Here is a 24,068-nt window from a genome sequence, read left to right on the forward strand (position 1 = left end):
TCAAAGTTTGGAGGTTAAAGAGGAAAGGGCAGGCATGGCGCCCAGGAGACTTAATCCAAGGGTCTTATTCTGGTCTTTACATCTCAGTTTGACATTATTTTGACTGCAAACTTGTCCTCGAGCAGATGAGGACCGGCAACACGCAATGGAAGCAAACCCATGGTTGTTGTCAGCAGAAAGGCATGGCAGAATCGAACCTTTCCTGGCACGCCTTGGCAGGATGGTGGCCACCATCTCCTGCTTGGCTTTACGTGCAGATACGCAGGCCCCAGCACCCTGCCAGGACTTGGACAAGATGAAACAATACATGACTTGTTTAAAGAGAAGAACAGCAGGTGAGACTGAACACAAAGCCCTAGAAGGGACTCGAGTCCACATGTGAAGCTTCTCCAGGCGCCCAGGATGTGTGGAAGCTGAAACCTCAGAACCAGCAGGCAGCAGCACACACACCCCTGCCCCCACCCCCTGCCAGGGCTAATCACCCAGTTAGAAATTAGAAGAGGTTTATTAAGTGGCCAAGCAATAAACACGTCAGTGTTTATTTTTTTGCCTTTATTGGCACTTTATTGCCTTTATTTTCACCGGACCACGAGTAGAAGGAGAAGCAGAGTCCACCAGAGAGCACGGCACGGCTCCGGCGAAGCAGGCACCGGGTCAGCCCTGGGCAAAGGCAGCTCCCACGCACGGGTCCCTGCCTGGCCTCTGGCTCTCACGTGAATGTCCTCATCTGGAAGAGCAAGGTCTCCTTGAACTTCCTTGAATCGTGTCCGTATCCAGCTTGAGCTCAGCGTAGTCGACAACAGCACTGAGGCAAAGCTCCACCTCATGGCTGCTCTCCTCCAGGACAGTGTGAGCTGGTTCTGGGTCTGTCTCGATCACCTCCAAACAGGAAAGGGAAGAATCACTGAGCAGAGCCTAGAAAGCCCGGCTGAGCAAGAGGAGGCTTTTGGCCTCCAAGATCAGCCACGTACAGGGGCTAGAAAGGACCATTCCCATTTATTTCCCCGGGAAGGTGACAAAATTTAACTCTTCCATTACAGTGTTTGTTTCTACTGACTGAACACCATAATCATGTCCATGACTGGGAATACACCCGTGGGGACAAAGACTAGGTCATAGGTACCTGTCCCTGTGTTTCAACCCTGTAGAGTGTCAGACCTTTTTCATGGCCCGCTACAGATCCAGCAGGCCTCTAAATTAGGATTAAGTTCCCCTGTGGGAGGTCTGTGGATGGAGAACCCCAAGACTGAACCAAACCAGAAAGCACCTTTTCCCTCTTGTCTTAGCGGGAGGTGCTTTCCAGACACCATGTGTGGGGCAACAGCCACGCTGGTGAGGGCTGGGGACGGGCATTTTGGAATGGGGACGAACTCACTAGGGAAGCCTCCGACTGCTGCTGCTGCTGTGTTTTGTGTGGTTTACAGGTCTTAAAAAGGCTCAGAAACCAGGGAAGAACCGTCACTCCAGGTACGTGTGTGGGGCAGTTTCTGGAGCGATGCTTCTCCAGACTGCTGCACGACTGCCACGCAGCGCCCGGGCTGCTCCACAATGAGACATCCCACACAACATGGGCACCACCACCAAAATCTCTGCTATTGGTGTAGGCAGAGCTGACAGCTCACCCACCATGTGCCGGTGGGCTGGCCAGCGCACACAGAAGAGCACTAGTGTGGCTCTCCACTCCAAAACAAGAGTCAGAGTGCAGTGCCTTAAACTCCTTGTTGGTGAAATGCACTGAAGTCGATGAAGAAATTTTAACACCACAAAACGTGATAAAATCATAAAATGTGCCCTCCCGTTCAACACAGGTTGCAACACTTCAGCTTTTGGCAGAGGCCGGTAGTTTGCACGTGGCTAAACGTGTGTTGTCAAAAGACCTCCCCATTTTGTGTTGGTGTCACAGATCACTGCATCTGCCTCTCCCCCAAAACGCACTGCGGGTGAACCTCACGGATGGATTAAACGTCAGGAGGACGCAGGAGCTGCTCAGCCAGCAGAGATGGTGGCCTGCCAGGGTTTTTTTGTAGCAGCTCCGTTAGCTTTTCCTGTTTGCGTTTCTTACCTTCTTCTTCACAGGCCACGTGGCTCCTGGGCCCCTCATGGTGGTATCCACCCACTTGATGGTGCGCAGGCAGTCATCCCAGTCTTTAATCTGCTCCGGCGGCAGTGGGAAGGTGATCCTAGCCACCTTGCACTTCACAGGGTGCATTTTGAAGGTGACCGCGACATCCGATTTCAAGGTCACTGTGATGGCCTTAGCACAGCCAGCATGGAGGTGTCCCACCTAGGGAGAACCAGAGAGCCAAGACCAAACTGGAATCACTAGCAAGGGCAGGACTGACAGCAAAGAGATCGATGTGGTGAGCAGCTGTGCCAGGAATCTGCCTCTTACTGTGTATTCATCTGAGGTTTGACAGAGGAAAATACAAAAGATGCCACCTCCTGTAACACTGAGCCTTTTCTGTGGGGTTGACAGCCCCATGCCAGCTAAGCCAGGGATTGCAGCTCCTTTGTGGCACTGAAACAGGCTCTCACCGGTACGTGGTGACTCCCTGCCAGCTCCTGGGAACCCGCCGGGCAGGGCTGGAGCAATGGGAAAAGGCAGAGCCATCCAAACTCACCTTGGGGGAGAAGTGAAATGGGGTGTCTGCCAGCCACTCAAACCGCATCGCCTCCGTCCTGCTGCGGTTGGTGATGGTGAAGGTCACGCTGTAGGGTTTCCCGATGTGACAGTCCCCGAACGGGATGTGATTCACTCTGGCAGCTGCTAGGAATGAGAGCAGGAGGTCTCAGTGTGCCTGAGGTCCATCCACCCCCCTCACATCCACAGAGACAGGCGTGGCCAACTCTTCCTTGCTCCGAGCCTTCCTCCCTGGGGAGATGCAGTTCCTCATCCTACCGCTTCCATGGAAACACCCTGCCACATCCCTAAACCTGTGGCTGTGCAGAGCCACGCAGCACAGCATGCACTGCCCCTCTGCACAGAGCCAGCACGCTCCCAGACCGCCAGGTCAGGGGGCGACAGCACAGGCTGCGTATATCGAGGGCACAAATCATTAGACATGGGCTTCTTCTCCACAGCACACCATGGGCTGGCAGCCCTCCTTTTGGAGATACCCAGCTGAACGTGGGTATCTCTGACCCTTCCCTGCTAGCCTGCAAGCTTCTCCCTTGACAGAAGATCTTCTCTTCTGCTCTCAAGCTGCCTCTTAAGCCTCTGCAGGCTACAAAAGGCAGCAGGATCTGGCTGCTGAAGCTGGACCGCAGGTGCGCGGCACAGGGTGAGCAGAAACGTCTGTTTTCCTGTTCCTTGATCCACCCTGGCAGCCTTTCCTCTCTTACCCTCAATTACGTCTTCCTCTAGATTGCCCTCAGCATTCTCCTCCTCCTCACTGTCTGCCACCAGTCCGTGGATGTTATCTAGCGTGAAGTCATCCTCGTAGCCTTCGCCCACCAGCTGAATGTCGGTCTCCTCATACGGGTTGTTCACCACTGACAGGTGGATCCTGCCTTCCACACGTTGGGCCAGGGTGGGTTTGAAAAGCACGTCAAACTCTGCTAATTCCCCACGGAGCAGGACCAGGAGAGCGGTGTGAGGCTTTCTCTCTGCACAGCAATGAAATCAGTGACAAGTGATACAGCTGTACCGCTGAAATATTTCCGTGGGGCGTAAGGGGTTGAAACCCAGCTGCCTCCAAGCACAGGTTCTCCCACCAATGGTGCCAGACCATCCTCATATGTTCACAAGGCTACGATGGCACCACGCGTATCACTGCTGAAGTGTCTTAAACACAGGTTAACACCCAGTGCTCACTCAAACTGCAGTCAGTCAGCTCCTGCCACACGTAAAGCTGAGCCAAAGAATGGGTTTGGCTTCTGTTGGCTGGCTGTGGGCTCAGGGGCTGCCTCCATTCAGGCTGCTACTCCCACATGCAGCAAAGACCTCAGATGGTCCGCTGAAGTGGTGATAGGCCCCCGCAACTCAACCCACCATGTCCAGAGGAACAGAAAAAACTTCCAACCACTTTCTAGGAGGAAGCCCTGCACAGAGTCCACATGAAAAGCTGGGGGTACAGAGAGCCCCAGCAAAGAAACAACATCTAACATTTGGCGGCTGCTTGGCCAAGCCAAGAGCAGGGCACACATTTCTCCCCTGTGTGGATGACCGCGCTTCACACTGACAGGATTTACCTCCTGCAGGAGAGTCCTCCTTCACGCCCCCAGCTTGGTAGACGCACTGTGTGGTGGGCCTGGCTTTCAAGAAGAAAACTCCCACTTCATCCAACAGGTCTATCGTCAACTGAGAAAAAGGAACACAGAGCACAACCACACTGGTGTGGGTACAGGGTGACACGTGGGTTGGCACCGTACTGGTGCTGGTCCAGCACGGGGCATCCAGCATGCGTCCCCGCTTCAAACACAGCTCTTAGCTAAACTTACAAAGTTCAAGTAAAACTAGACAGAAAAAAGAAGTGTTCAGAGGCGTTGGGATACAAAAGTAATGAACAGAATTTTTCATTCAAGTGTAGTAAAATGGGATCAAATACAATCTAATGCAACTAGGACATCACACGTGCCCACCCAAGAATCAAAGCATGAGAAAAGAGATGGGGGGAAAACACCCCACCAACTTTCTTGCATTGTATTTGACTGAAAAGGATAGGCTGGTCAGAAAAATCGCATTTGCAAGAGGAACTCTCCTCCCGGAAATTACAAGTCAGTCATTTGCTTAAAAAGAATTTCTGAGAGCTGTTTCCAGGTCTGCCATGTTTCCTGGGACCTTTTCTCCACGAGACAAGCACTTGTTCCCAGACCAGAGCATTCCCTGAGCAGGTCCTCACCTGGACAGGTAGGGTGCCACCATTACGAAGGACCAGAGGGAGTTTTTGTGAATCACCCAGCAACAGCTTCTTAAAGACCAGCAGAGGGTTCCCTCTCTTACTGTGAAGTACCGGGCGCAGGACTGTCACCCGAGGCAGAGTCCCATCTCCACTGACACGGAAGGTCAGGCTTTGCGCTTTAATTGCTGCAGGGCTGCAGGAAAGGCAGAGGAGAAATCATGACGGCCGGCACTAACCAATTTCCCACCTGGCAAGCAACAAAGCAGGGGCCACCCACTGCATTTTCCCTGGCTGGTGCTCCTGTACCCCACGACACAGGTCTCCTCCACCCCCCTTCTCCCAGTCCGATCAGGGCCATTCACAAGAGCTCTGAAGAGCCAGAGCCTTCCAGAGTAGCAGTTAAAGAACATGTCACTGAATCGAATCACGCAGCACAGCAGGTAAATAATGAGGCGACAGGTGAGACATGCCAAATTCACTGGCTGCGATGATATGAGACACATGTAAAAAGCATGAGCGCAGCATGGAAATAGTATAAAAGCAAGAAGGGAAAAACAAATAGCACCATCAGTAATGATTATTTCCAAGGACGCTAAAAAAGGAATTGCGTACTAGAGCAGAAAGCTGACTTGTCCTGACTCAGCCACTAAACGGCTGGGGAAGAGCCGGTCAGGGCCCTGGTACGCACGTCCCAGGACAGGGGAACTGGGCTCCTCTTTTAGAAGGGCTCCAGTCGCTCCTTTGACAGAGAATAGCTTAACATACCCCAGGTAATCACATACAATCATCTCATTTTCACAGAAACAAGGAGGAAATAATGCACGCTGGCTGGCTGGCACAGAAACGGCTTCATCTAAACCTTTGTCCTTGGAAAGCCCCAGCTCAACAGTCGCACATCTCCATTTCTTTCGGATTCACTAACTCCCAGTTGGCTGCCAAATGCTGCACTGTCTTCACAGTCACTCGCAGGGGCTAAGCTATAACCCCTTCTCCTTCTACTCTGTCTAGTAGTTACCGCCTCCTCTATTCTCTAATGCCAAGCACTCTGCCTAAGGCTACCGAGAGCATCAGGGTTAACAAGAGGTCGGGGTCCTCCCAGAGGAGGGGCAGCCATCAGGCAGGTCCCCCCGCCCAGATTTCACAGGGGGAGTTACCTCGCCAGGACACCGAGGGAAGCCTCAAAAGTGCACTGGTAGCTCCGCATCATCTGTGGAGTGAAGGTCACCGTAGCAAAGGCGTGGGAGCAGCTGGGCACGCACATCCGAACGGGATCCACCTTGAAAATTTCACTGATGGGGCTGTGAAACTTGGGGGAACCCACAGAGCCCTGTTAGGAGAAAACATCCTTCAGTGTTTTTACGCAGTCTTATTCTTATAGGCGTCAGCGGGAACAGCCCCAGACAGCGTGTCTCCCTTCCTGCTTGCCCCGGGCAGGCTCCTTCCATCGCAGGGGGTGACTCCAAAGCGGTGCTGACCTTGCACAGGGAGCCCAGGAGCGCAAAAGCTGGCTTTGAGCACTGGGCAGCCACCCCAGCACACAAGGGAGGGGGGCACTGCACAGAAACCCCGCGACTAACCTCAAACTGGCCTTTAAAGAGAAGGAAAAGGCCAGGGAGCCTGAGGGAATGGTCTGCTTTGAGCCCAGGCACGTCAGGCCAGTAAAGGCCCCCTCCGAGCGGGCTTCCAAGAGATGTGCAGAAGGGTTTGGGTCTCCCACCAAAGACCCAGAGCGGCGAGCCAAAGCCTTGCTCGAGACGTGCCAAATTCAGAACTGCCACCCTGGCACTGCTGCTCCCCCCTGCAGCCTGACCTGCACGGAGCTGGACTAGTGCGGGCAAGAGGAAGCAGCGAGTCTGGAGAACAAGGCAGCGCAGCCTGTAAAGAGCAACGGTCACCCTGGCCTCTTGTTCTTACCTCACCGGCGACGGGTTTGATGGAAAGGACCACATTGCAGGGGACTTTGTTGACATTGTGGATCTTGAAGCGAGCTGTGGCCCGGTGCCCAACCCGAACATCGGTGAAGATAAACTTGTTCTCATCTCTGACATACACACCCTTGTCTCGCACCGTCTGCAGGGTCTGGCAGAGGTTGACGTTGCTGCAGATTCGATGCTCCTCAAAGATGGACTCGATGTCATCAAATACTGCGAGCAGAGCAGAGGGAGGGCTGAATGCTGAATTCCTGCTGAGTTTCTCGGGACCCTGCTGGCCTCTCGGAAGGCTTGATAAAACCTTTTTGCCCAGGTCACTGCAAAACCCAGCCTTGGGCGGGGAGTCGGCTGCGAGGATGGAGCTCAGTCCCAGTCAAGGAGTATTGCTTTCCTTTTATCCTTCCATGCATCCCTCCCAGCCTCTCCCCGCTGGCTGACTTGAAAAGAACTGGAACCTCTGAGGATTTTAGGGTTTAGCTTCAAGGTCAGGGCGCCTCTCTAACCAAGCATAAGTTTAGGTGCTGACCAGCAGCAGGTCTGGCTGCGGGAACCTGTGGACGGGGCGTACCTGGGAGGCAGGACTCAGCCAGCAGGGTATAGGGGATGCCGAGGGGATTGTCCTGGGGGTCTCTGTCACTGATATCGATGCGCAGGTGCTCCTCGCACGTCCCCAGTGATTCCGCAGAGCAATCCACCGTGATCATCTGCTGGCCCCCAGGAGGGATGGAACCAAAGCCAGGGTACACCGTGAACATGCCTAGAGTGATGCAAGCCTGCAGAAAGAGTCCCAGGAGAGGCTGATGTCCAGCAGCCCAGCCTTGAGCATCCCCAGCAAGGAGTACGCCACTGCTCAGCCTCCAGCCAGGCCGAGCCCCCAGTCCCAGGGCAGGGAGGGATGACTCCACGGCCCAGAGGCAGCCCCAGGAGGAGAGGGACAAGCCAGGAGGAGCCGCAGGCCTGTCCTGGCTGGCACAGAGGAAGGAGTTTGGGTGTAAAAGGTGAAGGTGCTAGCTGGGATCCTCCAGCCTCAGGGGTAAAACAGGAGAGCAGAAATAACTGTGAGAAGTGATGGGAGGGAAGAGAGGGACTGGGAAGACGAAAACACAAGGTCATCTGGTATCTATGGACTGGGACTTCAAACAGGAACGTGCCCACATCTGTGGTATTCACAGACCTATTTTGGCTAGCAGCCACCAAACACGGGACCTGCTCGTCTCTCTTGACCCCACAACTCCAAGTCTGAGCCGGAGCACGGGACTGTCAGTGCAACTGAGCAGCTCCTGCCTCTGCTTGTGGCTGGGAGATGACAGACCTCCATCATGCAGACCATGTCCCATCCCATGGTGATGAGCCCCCATCAGCGTCCTCTCACAGCACCCACAGCAGTGTGTCTTGGGGAGTGGGAGCCACCCACCTGCATGAAGGGGTTGGCAACCTTCTGCAGCGAGCGCTTGCTTTTCTTGGCTGAGGAAGTCCTTTGGTGTAAGTTCTCACTCTTGTCAGAGTGGGCAGATTTCATTTGACATCCACTAAGAGGAGAAAGCAGAAACATCCATCACGCTGAGCCCCCACCCCGTCTTCCTCTGAAGCCAAAGCTGACCTTCCCCTCCCCACCGAGGAAAGCCTCCCTGCCCCTCGCAGCCCCCGGCGGCACCTCCTGCAGCTTACGGACAGCTCAGCTGTATCACCAGCTTTGCCCAACACACGGGGACACTGAGGCATTTTTCCACTCCCTGTTCACAAGCAGGTGACGTGAACTGGACAATAACCCAGGTGTCTGGGCTGCCTGTCACACACCAGCCACGCTGTCGTGCCTCCTCAGGCAGGACAGGTGGTGCAGGTTTTCTCTCACCTTTTCTCTTGCAATCTGGATGCGTCCTGGTCTGCTCGGTAGATGAGGAATTTAAAGTCAAGGCTGCCTTTGTTCTCCAGCATGAAGGTGCAGGTTTTCCTGCTGCCCTTCACCATGGCACCGAAGTTGATGAGCGAGGCGGGGTGAATGCTGTACTTGCTGAACACAGCTTTCGCCGACACCCTCACTGGGATGACGGCGACGGTCTCGCCTCCTCCGCAGATGCTGGGCTCCATCACCTGCAGCCAGAGGAGGGCTTGGTAAAACCAGCAAAGAGGCCAGCCTTTGGCTCTGTTCCCCGATCCCATCCCAGGTCCCAATCAGCTCATCCTCCCTGTTTCAACGCCTCCTCCAGCGCCAGACTTTCAGCTCTGCTTAGGAAGCATCACAAATGTTTTCTGAGACATTGCTGTCACCTACGAGAATTACCCAGCTAAAAGCCCTCCTTCCAGAAGGCACCTGTCCTGCTCACGCTCCCAAGACGTGCTGTGCCACCACTGCCTGGCTGGGGCAGCTCACCTGGTAGTGCAGGATGGGTTTGTCCTCGATACTCATTTCCATCTTGGGGTGGAAGAACACCTGGACCTGCACAGGGCGCCCGGAGGCAGCCAGCAGGCCCTTCTGCGGCTGGATAGTGAAGTGGCTTGCCAGGTCTGGTATGGTGGTGCCTGCAGCCTTCAGCTGGAAACTGGGGAGAAAGGGAAGGAACAAAGACCTCTGCAGTTAAAACCACAAGTGCCACCGGCACAGCCAGGACTTGACATAAGACCATAAAAAAATTAAAAGGGAAAGAGTCCAGCTCTGCTTGGGGAATCTCAGATCTTGACAGAGTGCAGACCATCACGAGTGTTGCAAACTAACCTCGACACCCAATTTTCTCATCCCCTCCTTTAAAGAGTCATAAAGAGAAAGGAGCTGCCCCTCAGAGGAAGGCAATGGATCTCAGCAGTGAGTGGCTTCAATTTCAGGGTCTCTCCTTCTGGTTCCTGCTCAGCTGTGAAGGACTGCTGGTGTGGGGCTGCACTCTCCCTTAAAGTCTTTGAGATTAGGGAGCCCGGGCTTTTTATTGAACCAGACCACGAGGCAGCCAGCACGGGAAGCGGTTCTAGCCAAGGGCAGGAGGAGAAGGCAGGCCTGGGCAGATGGTGGCACCACACGTTCACAGACCAGGCAGCTGGACCCACCTGTACGCAATCTCGTACTTCCCCTTGTTCCTCAGAGTCAGCACTTGCTTTGCATCATCCAGGACTTTCAGGACTCCAAAATCCACGGTGCCACCTGCACCTGCAGAAAACCCGCAGAGCCAGGCAAGAAACGGGGAGTATTAGTGAGCTGCTACAGACCACACCAAGTGACAAGACGGATATTTCAACACTTCCAGGCGAATTTCAATTGGCCTCTCAATACTGAAATGGGGCTTATAAGAAAGGTGGGGACAGGTGTTTCCTGGGGGGCTGTAGTGACAGGACAGGGGGCAATGGCTTTGAACTGGAGGAGGGGAGAATTACATTAGCTGTTGGGAAGAAATTCTTCACTGTGAGGGTGGCGAGGCACTGGCAGAGGCTGCCCGAGCAGCTGTGGCTGCCCCACTCAAGGCCAGGTTGGACGGGGCTTGGGGCAACCTGGGCTAGTGGAAGGTGTTCCTGCCCATGGCAGGGGGGTTGGGACAAGACAATCTTTGAGGTCCTTTCCAACCCAAACTGTTCTATGACACTTGGAGTTCTCAGGCAGCCCCAAACCCTTCTCAGCAAGTTTCCATTCTTGGAAATTTTCTTTAGCTACTTTGCTGCCCTTGCTGTTCTTACTCGGAGAGTATCTGCAGGGTTTAGCAGGTGAGGAGCTGGGTTTCTGCCTTCTTGCTTCCAAGCACTGATCCAACAACTTTATGTGCCCTGCTGAGCCCTCAGGAGCTGCCAATTGCTCGCTCACATCGCTGTTGTTTCTAAGCCCCCAGACCAACCTGCACACTGCAAAGCTCAGGGGCGAGAGACTCGAGGCTGGCTGTGCCCTGACAGCCCTTCACTCCACTCAACTTGCAGGATACGCGCTTTATGTGACCGGGCCACGCTTGCATGCTACCCCATCCCAAGCGCTTTGGTTGCTCACCTGCCAAGGCAAGGCAACACACCCAGACTGCTTTGTTTTGGGGCATTCACTGACCTTTAGGAATGTCGATGACTGGAGCAACATCATAGCCCTCTGCAGAAATGCGGATATTTTCAGCCTGGACAATCCCCAGGATGTTTTCTGCATCTGAAACCTGAGGCAGCAAGAAACGAACACTGCTTAGACCGTTCTCTTAAATTCTTTTGGTAGACAACGTACGAGTCCTTGTCTCTGCTAGCTGCTTCCACCATGGCCTACCCTGCTTGACAAGCACTTGTGGATTCCCAAACTCTCCCAACCTGCTCATCTCACGGGCTGACCCAGCGAGATGCTGCTGCAGTAAGAAGCCCTACCAGCCCAGCTCGGCACTCCTTCAGCAGGGAGTGCTGCCGCGGAAGCACCCGGGGAGACACAGCGATGGAAAAACAACCTCAAGAATTGTGAGGTGTCCCAGAGCAGGTGGCATTGATCCTCAACCCTCTCCTCTTCAATCACCCAGCATCCTCACTGAAGTGCAGCCCCCAAACCAGGGGGAACAAAACCCCAGGGTGACAGCTTGTTGCTCTCTGTTAAGAGCCCCGGACAGGCTCCAGCATGGGCGCAGGGAGCACGCCGAGGTCTGGACAGCCGAACAACAGCATTCAACCACGCACAGCGGCAAGGTGGCTGTAACGTGCGCTCAGGACACAGCGCCTGGTTGTCTGGGCTGACGCAGATGCTCAGGGATGCACCATGTGCTCTGGTGAACCCAGGCTGAGGCAGCAGAAGTTGGGGTCACAGCAGCCTTGTGTCCCTCAGGTGCAGCTCTTCCTGGCCCAGCAGCACACATGCCCCCTGAAGCTCAGCTATAAGAGCAAGTTCCTTGCTGCTAAGGGCCTGCCCCCCCGGCGATGCGGGTAGAAAGGAACCTCAGGAAGGCTCATCCTTTGTCCCCCTCTTTGCAGGGAACCCTTCAAGCACAGCCTCCACCCCGAAGATCACGTTGCCCTGCCAGGGAGGGCACAGTCCCCCTCACCTCCAGTCGGATCTTCTTCTTAATGTTGAGAGCCTTTGTGGGCTTGAAATACAGATGCACGTCAAACTCCGTGCGTGGACCAACGATGCCCTCGCATTGTGACACGGAGAAGTCCTCGCCCAGGTTTTCCAGCCCACAGAGCCGCCAGGCCACAGGCAGCAGGGTGCTGTTTCGCAGGACCAGGGTCTTGCTGTCCTCCCTGCAGAGGCGGAAAGACACCCTGCACCAGCTGCTCGATGGTCAGGATAGGCCTTGCAATTGAATGCATCTTGGAACAGCCCTATGCATTAGTTTATATATCTATCTTTATCTATACACATCCAGTATTTATAGTATCCATAACATTAGTTAAATGTTTTCTCTGTTTCACAAGTCTCAGAGGTGAGGTCCTGGGGAAGGGCTGGGTGCTAACGGTGTATCCAACAGAAGGGACATAAGGAGGAGCAACTGCACTGCTCTCCGAACCGGCAGACGAGATACAAATGAATCAAGATGCCCATTGCACCACGTTGCTGGGGGCTACAGAGCTTGTGGCTGTCCTGGGAGAACCAAGCCAGCAAGGAACGGTGAGCAAGAGACCGGGAACTGCTGGCAGAAAGAGGGACGCCAGCCCAACATCCAGCCTGAAGGGCCATGCAGCCAGCCAGAGAGGCCGAAGGGGAGCTCACCGACAGCACCCGCCCCAGCAGAGGGGCCGTGGGATGACTGACCTGTGCAGAAGCAGCCTGTTGAAATGCACGTGCTCGGGGCTGACCCCCAGCTCCACCTGCACCCCCTGGCAGCACAGGGGGAAGACCACCGGCTCTGGGTTCTCCTTAATGCGGCAGACGAGCTTGTCTTCCACCAGACCAGCTGAAGTGGGGTACGCCCAAATGCTCAGCTTCTAGCCCCGTCCCCGAAACAAGAAATACAGAAGAGCACTCAGTGAGCAGGAGGAATGGCTCCTGGGCACTTACACCAGTGCCTGCCCTACCTGCTGTCCCCTACCTGCTTCTCGTTCGGTTTCAGCCTCATGCTAGGAGGTTCTACAAGGAACGTGTCCGCCTTGAGATCGCGCTCAAAGGAGAAATGCGCCTCTACTTCCAAGGGGGTGACGTTGAGGATGGTTATCGTCTCACAGTTGCTAGGATAGTCCAGCGCCTTGTACCTGTCCACAAAAGGGGAAAAGGCTGCAGAGGAGACCATCGCCTTCATCCCACACCAAGGAAAGCGTCGTGTCCTGGCAGCGGGAGGCTGCACTGCAAGACCATGTTCCAACAAGCAGGCCAAGAAAAAGGATCATTTTCAGGGGCACACTGGATGCTATGTGTGTCCATCCTTGCGTTACTTTGATGTCCACCCCTGTACTTGGTGCCTCCAGCCCAGACACGTGATGATGCACAGGCCACTTAAAGAGCATTTTACAAAATAGAAATTCAAAGACACCTGGAAAACCAGAGGTACTGCAGGCACGTGGGTTCTCCCCCTCTTTGTTGGGTTTCCTTCCCTGCAGGGTATAAAGAAATGCTCTTGGAAAGAGCTTTTAAAAATAGTTTAGCTTTTGTCTTCCAAAACAGTCACGAGATTGCCTTGTATTTCACAGGTTAGCTCAAGGTCTGAGGGAAGGAAATAGAGAGGATTCATTCCCAAGAGGAATGCTGAATTTAAAAAACGTCCCTTCCCTCGGGTATGGAGCAGATTTTGGAGTTAAAGGGTTAAAAAGCGCAAACAGAAACCCAAGGCTACGCATCAGCCTGGCTAAAGATCCTCTTTTGGTTTCTGAACTGTTTTGATTTCATTTGCTTGGGTTGTCAAAATACCACTAGCTCTCCAGAGCTCCCATGAAGAGGAGAACTTAATTTCTAATATTGAAAAAAAAAAAGCTATGTTAAAAATAGAAAATGCGCCAGAAGCTACAATGGCAACTTTTTCAGGCAGACTTTGTCCAGCATTGAGGACAGGGAAACAGAATTTCCATTCTCATTCCTCTGCAGATCCCCCGCGCCCCCATATCGGCAGGTCGAATCATAAGGCCTTACTAATATTACAAATGGAATGAATGTTTTACAAAACCATCAGCAGAATAATTGCTTGTTCAGTCCACCTGTAGAGCTCAAAGCACTTTAAAAAAACACCATAAAGTTCATTTCATAGGTGGCGAAGCTGAGATGTGGCGGGGGGACACAAGCTGCTCCAAGTGACCTTCAGGCTGGAAGCAGCACATGGCTCTGGCCACCACGGCACCCACCAGGGAGGAAGATCGGCTCCGTCTCTCCCCTGCTCCTCCAGGACTCACTTGCCCATCATCTGCTCAAGTTCACACATCTGTGGCCCTTCAGCCCCCTGCATCTCCCAGGCAGGTCTCCACCTGGGCCTGCCCTGAACTGTGCCTCTGGGACGGCTCGTCCCCAGACGTGTCCGTGACAGCACGAGGCCCTGGAGGTGCCACCCCAACGTCCCATGCTGCGCAGGCAGCGCATCAGGATGCTCGCTCAGGGCGAGGAGCACGTACCAGTCTCTTGACTTCCCACACAGCAGCGGTCCAAAGTGGAAGACACCCGTCTCCGTGACATACTGCTTGAAGACAATGTCGTCGTCTGCCTTGCTCTTCCTTCGGTGGGGAAACACCAGCCTGGGCAGAGAAAACAGGGAATGAGGAGCCGTGAGATGCTCCAAGTAGAAAACCTGGTCAGAAAGCCGTAACCCTTACTGGTGGCTGCGGTACCAGTATTCCCAGCTCCAGGCATGGGACAAGATGCTGGGCGGCTCAGGCAGCACGCTCTGCCCGAGCCAGAAGGTCACCGGGGTACAAGGGGCAGCCCTGGCTCTGAGCCCAGGGGGGAGCAGCGTGGGAGGCTCCCAGGGGCAAGCCTTACCGTGGGTCTTGGCTGATGGTGGGGTACAGGCAGGTGCCCCTGCAGGGCAGCTGGTACAGTCGCTTTGTCCCCAGGATCTCGAAACGCAGCGTCTGCTCAAACTGGCCCAGCACCGTGGAGCTGAAGTGGACCTTCAGTTCCACCTCGCCGCGGGCAGGCACTATCCACCGGCAGCTGCTCAGCCTGGCAGTTAAAGAGGGGGCTTCAGACATGGCTAATGAGCAAACAAGACAAGGAGGAGGGCTGTGGACTTGCCATCCCACGGAGGCACCAACAGAGGGGCCCTGAGGAGCTGGGGATGACAGACCTCACTTGGCAGGGTGGCCGCAAAGCAGAGCGATCTCCTCAGCCCTCAGCTCACCTGACATGTCTCGGCAGGGATGGGACCGTGTCCTCGCCGCTTTGGTGCGCCCCAGGAGAAGATGTGGGTGCTTCCCTGTTCAGCCTCTGGAGACATCTCCTGCCCTGACCGGAGCTCTGCTTCTCCCTCGCAGCCTCCCAGCTGCCCGCAGCTTTCTCCTTGCTCAACTGGCTCCTCACAGGGGCGACCTGCTCCTCTCGGGTCTGAGCCACAAGGGGAGGGAGAAAACAGAGAGGTGAGACCTGCCCCGAGACATCCCCCTCCTGGAAAGCAAGCTGTGGGTTTGTTAACAATTAGGGGAAGCACTAAATAAACAACCGCATCTGCCCAGGGACTTGGTCTTCCTCATCAGGTTTTGTTTTGCCTACAACACTCTCGTTGCCCAGGACCTCAAGGCAAGGCGAGGGTTTGAGGTGGTTTTTTAAACCGTTATTCTCATCTTACAGACATCACAGTGATCCTTCCCCACCCACCCTTCCTGCCCTGGCACCTTCACTTCGGGCACAACGGGGGCATCCATGAGACTTAGGGCAGCATTCTTGTCTTCTTCTGCAGTGGCGCCTTCTGGCACAACAAAGACGAAGTGCTTGAGGGCTTCTCCTGCTGCAGGGGCCGTCCGCTCTGCCGGGTAGTGGATCACGGAGTAGAAAGCAGTAGGGGGAATGGGAAGCCCGGAGGGACCCAGTCCAAGGCTATCCAGGACCTAAAGCGTAAGAGAAAACCCTGTTTGTACCCCTGTCACCTTCATCCTCACGCTCACTCCTTAAAGGCACGGAGCTTTCGGCAATGTGGTGGGGTTTTTTTTATATGGGGCACAGTGCTTCTTCATGCCCAGTGGAGTGGGCAGGCTCCAGAGCAGTGCCAGGACCTACAAGTGGGACGTAGAGAGAGAAACTTCTCCCTGGAGTGACTCAGCTGAAGGAAACCTGAGCTGCCCTGCCCTGGGACCATTTGCAATGATTTCCAGGCTGGGAAATTCTCTGAACAGACGGGATGCTTGTACAGACAGCACTCCTGCTTCCCACCCACCTGAGGGATGGTGAGAACCTCCCCCAGCCATGGGGCTGCTGTGGAGCCACTGTGGAACATCATCGGTGGCCTGGACAAGGCTCTGTGCCATTGTCACCTGGTGGGACACGATGCACCAGGGCCCAGGAGCACGGCAGGCTCAGCCTCCGAGCCTCACAGGGCTTTACCTGCTCTGCCGCTGGCAGCTCGCTGCTCTCCAGGATCTTCCTAGTCACATCTTCTGAGCCCAGCACCTGGATGTCCAAGCAGGGCACCCCGACACCCTGGCCTCTGGCTGACACTTTTGCACCTTCCCCTTCCAGCTGAGGTATTCTGGCATCCTCAAGAGCCTTCAGTTTTGCCAGATGCTCTTTCTCCAGCCTTTCCTGATGCTCCTCTCTGTCCCTCCGGCTCCTGGGGCTGGATGCGTGCTGGGGCTGCTCTTCTGCTGGGTGCCATGCGTCCTCGTGGCTCAGGGGGAACAGCAGGATACCCTGAACCCTGTCCCAGGATGACAAAATATGCGCAACATCCTTCTGCGACATCTTGTAGATATTAAACCTCAGGGCCAAGTTCTCGCTGTCACTCTGGGCCTCATTTTTGGTTTCGCCCTCTTCCAGGTCTGTGGGGCATGCAGCTGCTGCCAGGTGGGCATCCATCAGGGTGACCTTGCTCTGCTTTTGCTCATCTTCCTTTGTGCAACGTGCAACAGAGCCCGGGTGCTTCCTTACAGATCGTGTCTTGACCGCCCCCTTGGCGACCTCCGACCTGTCGCTGCTAGATGTGTTGGTGTTGCTGGTGGGACTGTTCATGCCCTGGGCAGGAAGAGCAGAAAAAAGCAGTGAGCATTTCAAAGCACTGGCTCAAGTGCTGTAGGACACCAATGATCTTTACAGTAGCACCCCAAACCTCCTTCGAGACCTGTGCTAGGCACCCTACAAACCCCAGTTCAGAACATAGCTGGTACCCGGTTTAGCTCAACAAACCAAACTCTTCAGTGTCAGACTGATGAGGAGTCCTGCAAACCAGCTGAGGAACAGAACAGGTTCCCAACCCAAGCAGAGAACTTAAGACACCTCCTTACTCCCGTGCAGTCCTCTGGGTTCATTTCTGGTGCGCTGAGCATCCCTGTGGCTGGCTGATTCTTTGCAGAGTCTGCCTGCTAATGAATACCTAAGGCCTGGGGGCATCTCCTGCCAGACATGTAGGAAAAGACCCCACATCCCAGACAGATCATGGCTCACAGGTGTAAGTCACAGGCAGAGTGGGAAGAAACGCTGGACTAAAACTACCTAGGGCTTCAGTAGTCAGTATGTGGAGTTACATGAAGCCAGGACTCAAAGGCGGCATGATCTTAGTAGAGCAGCTCTAGCAGCAAACCCATGGGAAGACACCCCGGTGCAGCAGCAGCACGATCAGACCCCGGTGGTTGTTTCCCAGCACAGCCCCACATGTTGCTCCTGCCAGGTGCTCGTCCCCAGCACTGCGTGGGGCTCCCTGGGGCACGGCGCAGCTCCGTAGGAAGGTCCCCAGGGCTTTCAGTCATCTCTGTAAACACAACCACGCACCTGCCTGACACCAGGCCGGCTTTCCCTCCTCAAAGCATTCTCTTGGCCTTTTCCAGCCTTTCTCTTCCCCTGCTCAGAATTCTTCAGCTCTTCCTCCTTCAAGCGTTCCAGCTCCTGCCGACGCTTTTCCTCCAGCTCTCGAGCTAGCTGCTCCATCTCCCTTCAGCAAGCCAAACAGAAAACATGCCCGAGAGTCACCACCAGAAGCCTGGGCTTGCCGCCATCCCAGCTGGTCCTGCACTTCATTCCCTGACCCTGAGGCCAGGCAGAACTGTTAGGCCATCTCTGTGGACCTCCCTCAGCCTGGGGAGGCTGGGAATATCCCATGTGAGGAGAGGTGGGAGGGGACCTCCAGGGCCAGCCAAACCTCAGCCTTGCTTCATAAGGTCAGCCTGGGCTGAACGAAGTGCGGAAACACACGCTCGCTTTAAACAGGTCCCCCTCCCAGTTTCAGACTTAGCCTGTGCATCCTCCTCAACCCCTGCGGCCTCCCCTCCTGGGCTGCTCTGCTGGATCAGAGCTTCTCCCAGGCTGACCTGCTGCTGCAGCTGAGGGTGAGCCCAAGAGCCACCGGCTTCTATGGCCAGTGTCGCTCAGGAAGGAAAAACCTGGGAGATCAGCAAGGACTTCCCCTACGGCAGGACTGGTATCTAAACCAAGCCAGCATGGCTGCGCCTCACACCAAGCCACACCACAACCCCTCTGGTGTGGGGAAGAAGGGGGTGAAGATGAGAATCAACATAATTAACTTAGAGACACTTCTAAGAGCAGCGGCCAGGCAAGCCCAGAGCCCAGGTCCCGGCAGCCACCGTCTAAACCCGCGGGCTCCCCGCTCAGCTGGAGAGAAGATGTTCTCTCCCGGGAGGAGGGGCCTTCCTCTGCTGGGAACCTGGGGGGTGGAACTGCCCGCTTGGAACAGACACTTTTGGGCCTTCGCTCCATGACCCCTCCGAGCTCAACCGAGGTCTCTGGAGCAGGAAAACCCTGCAGGGGCACCCTCCTGGGGAGTTACAGGCGCACAGACCTCTGCCTCCTCTCGCGCTGGACTTGGCGTATCTTGTTATGAAGCTGAATTTTCTGCTCCGCACTGAGGGCTTCATACTCATCCTCGTCCATCTCCCAGAGACGTTCTCTCTCCCTGCGGGCAGCTTCTTCCTGCTCCCGCCCTTCAGTCAAGACCAGAGGAGAAACCATTAGCAGAGCTTGCTGTTGGGGGTGAGCTGCCAGGATTCACAGCTGTGTCCCGAGCCAGCCGATCATCCTGCCAGGAGATGCTGGGGAGCTCACAGCCCTGCTCCAAAATTCAGATCAGCCCCTGAACTGTCAACAGTTCACGGCGAGTTCCCGCGCCTTGCCTGGCTCCTGCGCACCAGCGTGGCAGGCAGCTGCTGCTGCTGCTTCGGTACTGAGCCACAACAGCTGGCACTTGTGCCCAGGCTTTCACGGTAGAGACCAAGGGAAGTCTTCACAGCCTCAGCTCTGCTCTGCTGCGTTTTAAGCAACTGTGAGCTGAGCACTGGCTACGCCCAGGCAGAAGGTGGAAGGATTAATAAGACCACTTCTTACAAGCTCTGCTGGTAACCCAGATACACACAGATAAGGCTGAGTGCTTGACAGGGAAGATTTGAGAGGTGTGGAGATGAAAGTCTCACCTTCCTGCTCTTTTGCAGATGTCTCCCAGGCTTTAAAGGACACATAATCCTGGAACAGGTTCACAACGTAGATGTGAGGCCGACTTCCGACAGCTTTGAGCAGGCAGAGGAGAGCAGATGCCATGTTGTGCGCAAAGAGGGTTTCCAGGCCACCGAACACCACGCCCTGGTAGCAGTCACTCAGCTGCGAATAAAGTTGAAAAGGAACAGCTTTTCTAGCCAGCTGTGGCACACACGGGGCTCTCAGCCAGTCAGTAAATGTCCACTGTCAGCAGATGTCAAAGGACACCAGCCATCGTTGTGTCCAGCGCATCAGCCCAGACGAGCTCTGATCTTTCCCCACGTTCTGCCACCTTGGGGTATCTGCAGCTTCCCCCAAGGATCCCTGCGTGCAGCTCGGGGCTCCTCCGAGAGCAGATACAGGCCTCCTCTCCAAACTGTCCCGCTGCCTGTCTCTCTGGAGCAGGAATGCAGCATCTGCCCCCACCCCACCCACGTACCTGGAGCCTTTCGGAGAGGATGGCCACCAGCAAGTCCTCGGGCAGCACGCAGCTCAGACAGCCCAGCCCTCCCTCTGTGCTGCCACCGATGCTCAGCCGTCGCTGCACAGGGACGCAGGGAAGGGGAGGGTGGAGATGAGAAATGGAGGAGCCCTGCAATGTTGAACGCCACAAGAAAAGTAAACCACTTGGGTAACCCCTGAACAGTTCCAACTGCTGGGCTTGCAGCCAGGGTTTTCCACTAGCGGGAGGCTCAAACCAACCCTGCAGGCCAGCAGCTCCAGGGGACAACCCTGGAGGACACATCCCGTGGCTTGCAAGCCCCCAGCGCAGCACCCCGCAGCTTTGCCCACTGCCTGCGGCCACATTAGCCAGGACTGCACTTTGCCAACAAACTGTTGAGGCCCAGTCGAGATTTCTGCCAGAGCACAGGGGTTTGTTCCCACCCCAAGCATGCCCAGCTGGCGCTCTGCACCACACACCCACACACCAGCCCCCACTCTAAGCAGCCCCTTTGCTTCTCAGAGGCAACAGAAAGGACCCAGGCATTAACCAGCGCAGATCATGCTTCACCTGGCAGCTTGTCGAATCCCTTCGATGCTGTTCCCGGGATTGGGATGCACGGCCATCCGCCTTCCTCTTGCTTGCTGCAGTGCTCACCGGCCTTTGGGAACTCGGGGACTGCAGGCTGCCGTCCTCCCCAGAGCTGGACTGGCGCAGCGCTGAGCTGTGCCCGGCCTTGGCGCGGCACTGCACGCTGAGAGAGACATCTGCATTGTGACCTGCAGAGGGGACAGATGGCTCAGCGGGGCTGGCGATGGGTGCTGCGGGGAGCAAGCGGGCACCTTCCACCCCTGGCAGGGACACAGCACTTGTCCCCCAGCCTGCTGGGCACTAGCAGCGCTGCTCTCCAGAAGCAGCTCCTGCCCTGCTTCCCTTACTAGCACGATAAAGCTGAGAGAGGACGGAAAAGCCAGAGAGTTTGTCGTGCACGGCCCTGTGTCCCTCCTTAATAAACATGCACACAGGTGACACTTTGCACAGCAGCTCCCCTACGGATCAAGCCAAAGATTCGTCCCCCAGCACCATCATTTTCCTGCCTTGCACCCATCCTGCCTTCTCCCGTGGAGACTGTAACGGGCAGCCCTGCCCCAGCGGCATCACCCATCTCCACGGAAGCTAAACCCTCTGCCTGGAATAACCCCACCCGGCACCCAGAGCCTTTTCCCTTCCACCAGCTCCCAACCACCCAGGTTCAAAGCTGAGCAATGCAAAACGTCCCCCGCCAAGGCCAGGGTCTGGCCTCACCCTGCAGAGCTCAGGGCAACAACTGCCCAAGAAAGTTTCCCCAAAGTCTCCAGTCTCACATGGAGCACAGCACAGCACGCGCCAGCTCTGCAACCTGACAGTGTCAGTATGGGGGGGGGGGTGGGGGGGGGTGGAGCTCATCTGCAGTGCGTCTCATCCAAAACTCCTCCAGGAGGTTATTCTTCCCTTCCTCTCATGTCTGTGAAGCCACACTCACAGTCAGTCACCTAGAGCTTAATGAGCCACTTCAGAGGGTTATTCCTTGTTCAAGTGGGCAGCAGTTCTGCCTGATGGCCACAGGGAGCAAGCTGGATTCAGCTCTGAGGAAGTGTTTTTATAAAGCTCTGAGAAAGGTACGGGTGTGCTTCACCACTCCCAGAAAAAGGGACGTGTGTCAAGAAGCCCAGAGGCAGTAAAAATGCCTTTGTCTGACCCCTCAAAACAGAGCTGCTTAATCACCCGAGCTGTGCTATGAAATGGCTCTGCATTTCTACACGCTTGCACCCGTGCTCCCCAAGAGACCCAAGGGCTGCCAAACTCCTCTGGAGCAAGCAGAAGCAGGTGGCCGTGGTGGGTTTCCAAAGCGCCACTCTGCGCCCAGTGTTCCTCCTTACCCTCATCCTCTGTCTCCTTGTGGCTCTGCTCAGCGGCAGCCCTGACGCACAGCTCCCGGGCACGGAGCCCTGCCGCGCTGCTCCCGTCAGAGATGGCTTCTGTCACCACGGCGTCGATGGACAAGCAGGCAGCGCCGTAATATTTGGACAGAGCGACCGCTGCCGCTGTCTTTCCTTGAGAGAGAGAGGAAGGCGGCTTGGTGACATTTGCAGGTGAAGCATTCTCAGGGACAGGCTCTGGAAAGCCCCCCCAGAGGCTTTGCAGGTTTCAAGGACAGTCAGAAAGCACATGTCCCTTTAGGGGACACCACGAGGGAGGCAGCTTCAGCACGGTCAGAAGCGCTGAACTCCAGAGGCAGGTGGATCGCCTCCACCTCCGGTTCAGCCCAGGACTTTGTCCCTTGTGGTGTGACCTCAGCCCTGGGCCAGGACATTGTTTTGAGCCCTGTCCCTCCACCACCGTTCGCTACCCTGTGCTGGTGGGTGCCAGCTGGGCACAGTCTGGGGGTCAGCACGGGCTAGGGGCTGCTCCCATGAGGAAACACGGGCACTAGGCAATGTGGTCCCATGCAGCAAGAGGGACATGGCCACCCCGTCTGGGGGGACAAGAGCCTAGCTATACGGACACAAGATGAGCCACACCACTGGCACCAGCTAGGCAAAGGCCTGGGGACTGTTTCACGGACCAGCAGAGCTGTGGCTTGCCTCACTTCGCTTCAACTGGCTGACCAAGCACCACGGCCCACCAGGATAAGTCTCTCCTGCTTCCCGCTCTCCTTGCAGCCAACAGCTCACGTACCTGTCCGAGGTGCCCCATGGACGATGATGACGATCCCTCTGCGGTTTCCGCCTGTGCGCCCTTCTGCAGGGATATCGATGCCCCGGTGGCGGGCGATGGCCCTATGGACAGGGCTGTCGGCCAGCTCTCCCGCAGCCTCCTTGCTGCTGCTGGTGCTCTGCTGGTGCTCTGCTGTGTAGAACCAGGTAGAAAAGTCAGCCTCCTGCCTCCCTGTGACCCTGATCGCCCTCCCCATCCCCTCAGATCCTGGGAGAGGAGACTGCTGAAAGCAATGTCACAGCCCAGATCTCATCGTGCCTGTCCTCGAGGCTCGCGCAGATCCAGCTGCTGGTGAAGGGGCCTGTTCAGAGCACAGTAAGTGGGGTGGCAGGAGGAGGAAAGAGCATCTGGCAACACCCAAAAGGCCTGGGCCACATCTTCCATGAACCCTCCCCACGGTCCTCATGGGAGTTTGGTCCCGGGTCCTGGTGCCTAAGGGGGGTGACAGGTGCAACTGGGCATTGGGGACAGTCCCGAGGGAGATGGCACCAGGCTGCAGTGAAGCAATGGAGGTGGCACTGAAGTCCACCGCTGGGGCCCTTTTGCCACAATGGACAAAATAGGTGAAGAGTTTCAGGTTACCAGCCGTCCCGCGTCTTTCCTTAACACCTTCCTCCTCCTCTTCCCCACATTCGGATTCTGAATTCACCCTGTTGGACTGGCTTTCATCGAAAAGGGAGGGGGGAACGACCGAGCTACGGGGTGAGGTGCTGCAAACAACCCCAGCGGAGTGCTTTCTGCCCCCATCTGACAGGTGCCAGGCACCTTCAGAGCTGGCCGAGGAGGAAGGACGTGGGGAAGGAATGGCAACCTGCTCTTGGCCATTCCCACTTTGCAGGGCCACAAGCAAAAGCAAAAATCTCCTAAGGAGGGAGACTCCCAAGGCACCGAGGAGCATGTCCAGGGGTATTCTGAGCTTGTGCTTGTGTTGCCGCGAAGGAACAAATCTAAACCAGCTCGTTAGATTAGACTTGGTCCTACAGGCTGAAGAACTCATCTGAGCCTGCTCTTTGCGGCTGAGGGACACAAGGGGACACCCTGAAGATTTCCCCAGTGTGTGGCAGTAAGATATGAGCTTGCTTTAGCTGCACTCAGGGCTGCAAGAGGATGCGTCTCACAAGCCACAGGTTTTCACCTGGCAATTCCTCCACCAAGCTGGGGAACAGGCGGCTGCTAAAAGCACGGGCTTTCCGTGGAGAATGAGGTCATGGAGAACTCAGGGTACGCAGCCTGGACTCCCTGCAGTGTCCACACTCAGGACAGACCATGCCAAACCCTCACCCTTGTCCTGGTCCGCTGGGTCCCCAGTCTTGGGCTTTGCTTGATCATCCTGCAGCTTCTTCTGGTCCTGAGAGTACTCCAGCACCTCTGGGGGCAGCTTCTCACCCGGGCAACGCAAAGGCAGCAACAAGGTGTTGCGGCTGTCGTAGTCCTTCAGCATGCGCAGGACCTGTGTGCGGAGGGAAGAGAAACCACATACAGGAGGGGTTTCTTGACCACACGAACACACTGCCCAGCCAACCGATCTTTCTCCCTCATGCCTTCCTCCCAACACGGACTACCCAAGCACCCCCCTCGGCCTGGCAGCAGAGCTGGCTGCCCCTCAAGTGCCGCCAGGC

At 55.8% G+C, this 24,068-nt stretch overlaps 1 protein-coding gene across 1 annotated transcript in view; it reads right to left on the reverse strand.

Moving 5' to 3' along the window:
• Positions 1-531: 531 nt before the first annotated feature.
• Positions 532-24,068, reverse strand: part of LOC129785712 (hydrocephalus-inducing protein-like) — a 32,607-nt gene continuing 9,070 nt past the window's right edge. The window contains exons 12-41 of the mRNA XM_055819008.1: positions 23,731-23,899; positions 22,411-22,581; positions 21,612-21,785; positions 20,263-20,471; positions 19,690-19,842; positions 19,190-19,373; positions 18,562-18,703; positions 17,538-17,697; positions 16,158-16,784; positions 15,452-15,664; positions 14,962-15,164; positions 14,601-14,783; positions 14,237-14,356; positions 12,733-12,892; positions 12,456-12,628; positions 11,746-11,944; positions 10,785-10,884; positions 9,809-9,908; positions 9,144-9,312; positions 8,625-8,863; positions 8,187-8,301; positions 7,299-7,545; positions 6,756-7,120; positions 5,996-6,147; positions 4,842-5,034; positions 4,192-4,300; positions 3,343-3,606; positions 2,622-2,767; positions 2,063-2,284; positions 532-879 (exon numbers count right to left, since the gene is read on the reverse strand). Coding sequence (XP_055674983.1) covers positions 724-879; positions 2,063-2,284; positions 2,622-2,767; positions 3,343-3,606; positions 4,192-4,300; positions 4,842-5,034; positions 5,996-6,147; positions 6,756-7,120; positions 7,299-7,545; positions 8,187-8,301; positions 8,625-8,863; positions 9,144-9,312; positions 9,809-9,908; positions 10,785-10,884; positions 11,746-11,944; positions 12,456-12,628; positions 12,733-12,892; positions 14,237-14,356; positions 14,601-14,783; positions 14,962-15,164; positions 15,452-15,664; positions 16,158-16,784; positions 17,538-17,697; positions 18,562-18,703; positions 19,190-19,373; positions 19,690-19,842; positions 20,263-20,471; positions 21,612-21,785; positions 22,411-22,581; positions 23,731-23,899 — 5,817 coding nt within the window. The 3' untranslated portion in view covers positions 532-723. The remainder of the gene's footprint in view (positions 880-2,062; positions 2,285-2,621; positions 2,768-3,342; positions 3,607-4,191; positions 4,301-4,841; positions 5,035-5,995; positions 6,148-6,755; positions 7,121-7,298; positions 7,546-8,186; positions 8,302-8,624; positions 8,864-9,143; positions 9,313-9,808; positions 9,909-10,784; positions 10,885-11,745; positions 11,945-12,455; positions 12,629-12,732; positions 12,893-14,236; positions 14,357-14,600; positions 14,784-14,961; positions 15,165-15,451; positions 15,665-16,157; positions 16,785-17,537; positions 17,698-18,561; positions 18,704-19,189; positions 19,374-19,689; positions 19,843-20,262; positions 20,472-21,611; positions 21,786-22,410; positions 22,582-23,730; positions 23,900-24,068) is intronic.

This window comes from Falco peregrinus, chromosome 14 (genome assembly GCF_023634155.1).
Source record: "Falco peregrinus isolate bFalPer1 chromosome 14, bFalPer1.pri, whole genome shotgun sequence".
Classification (NCBI taxonomy): Eukaryota; Metazoa; Chordata; class Aves; order Falconiformes; family Falconidae; genus Falco; species Falco peregrinus.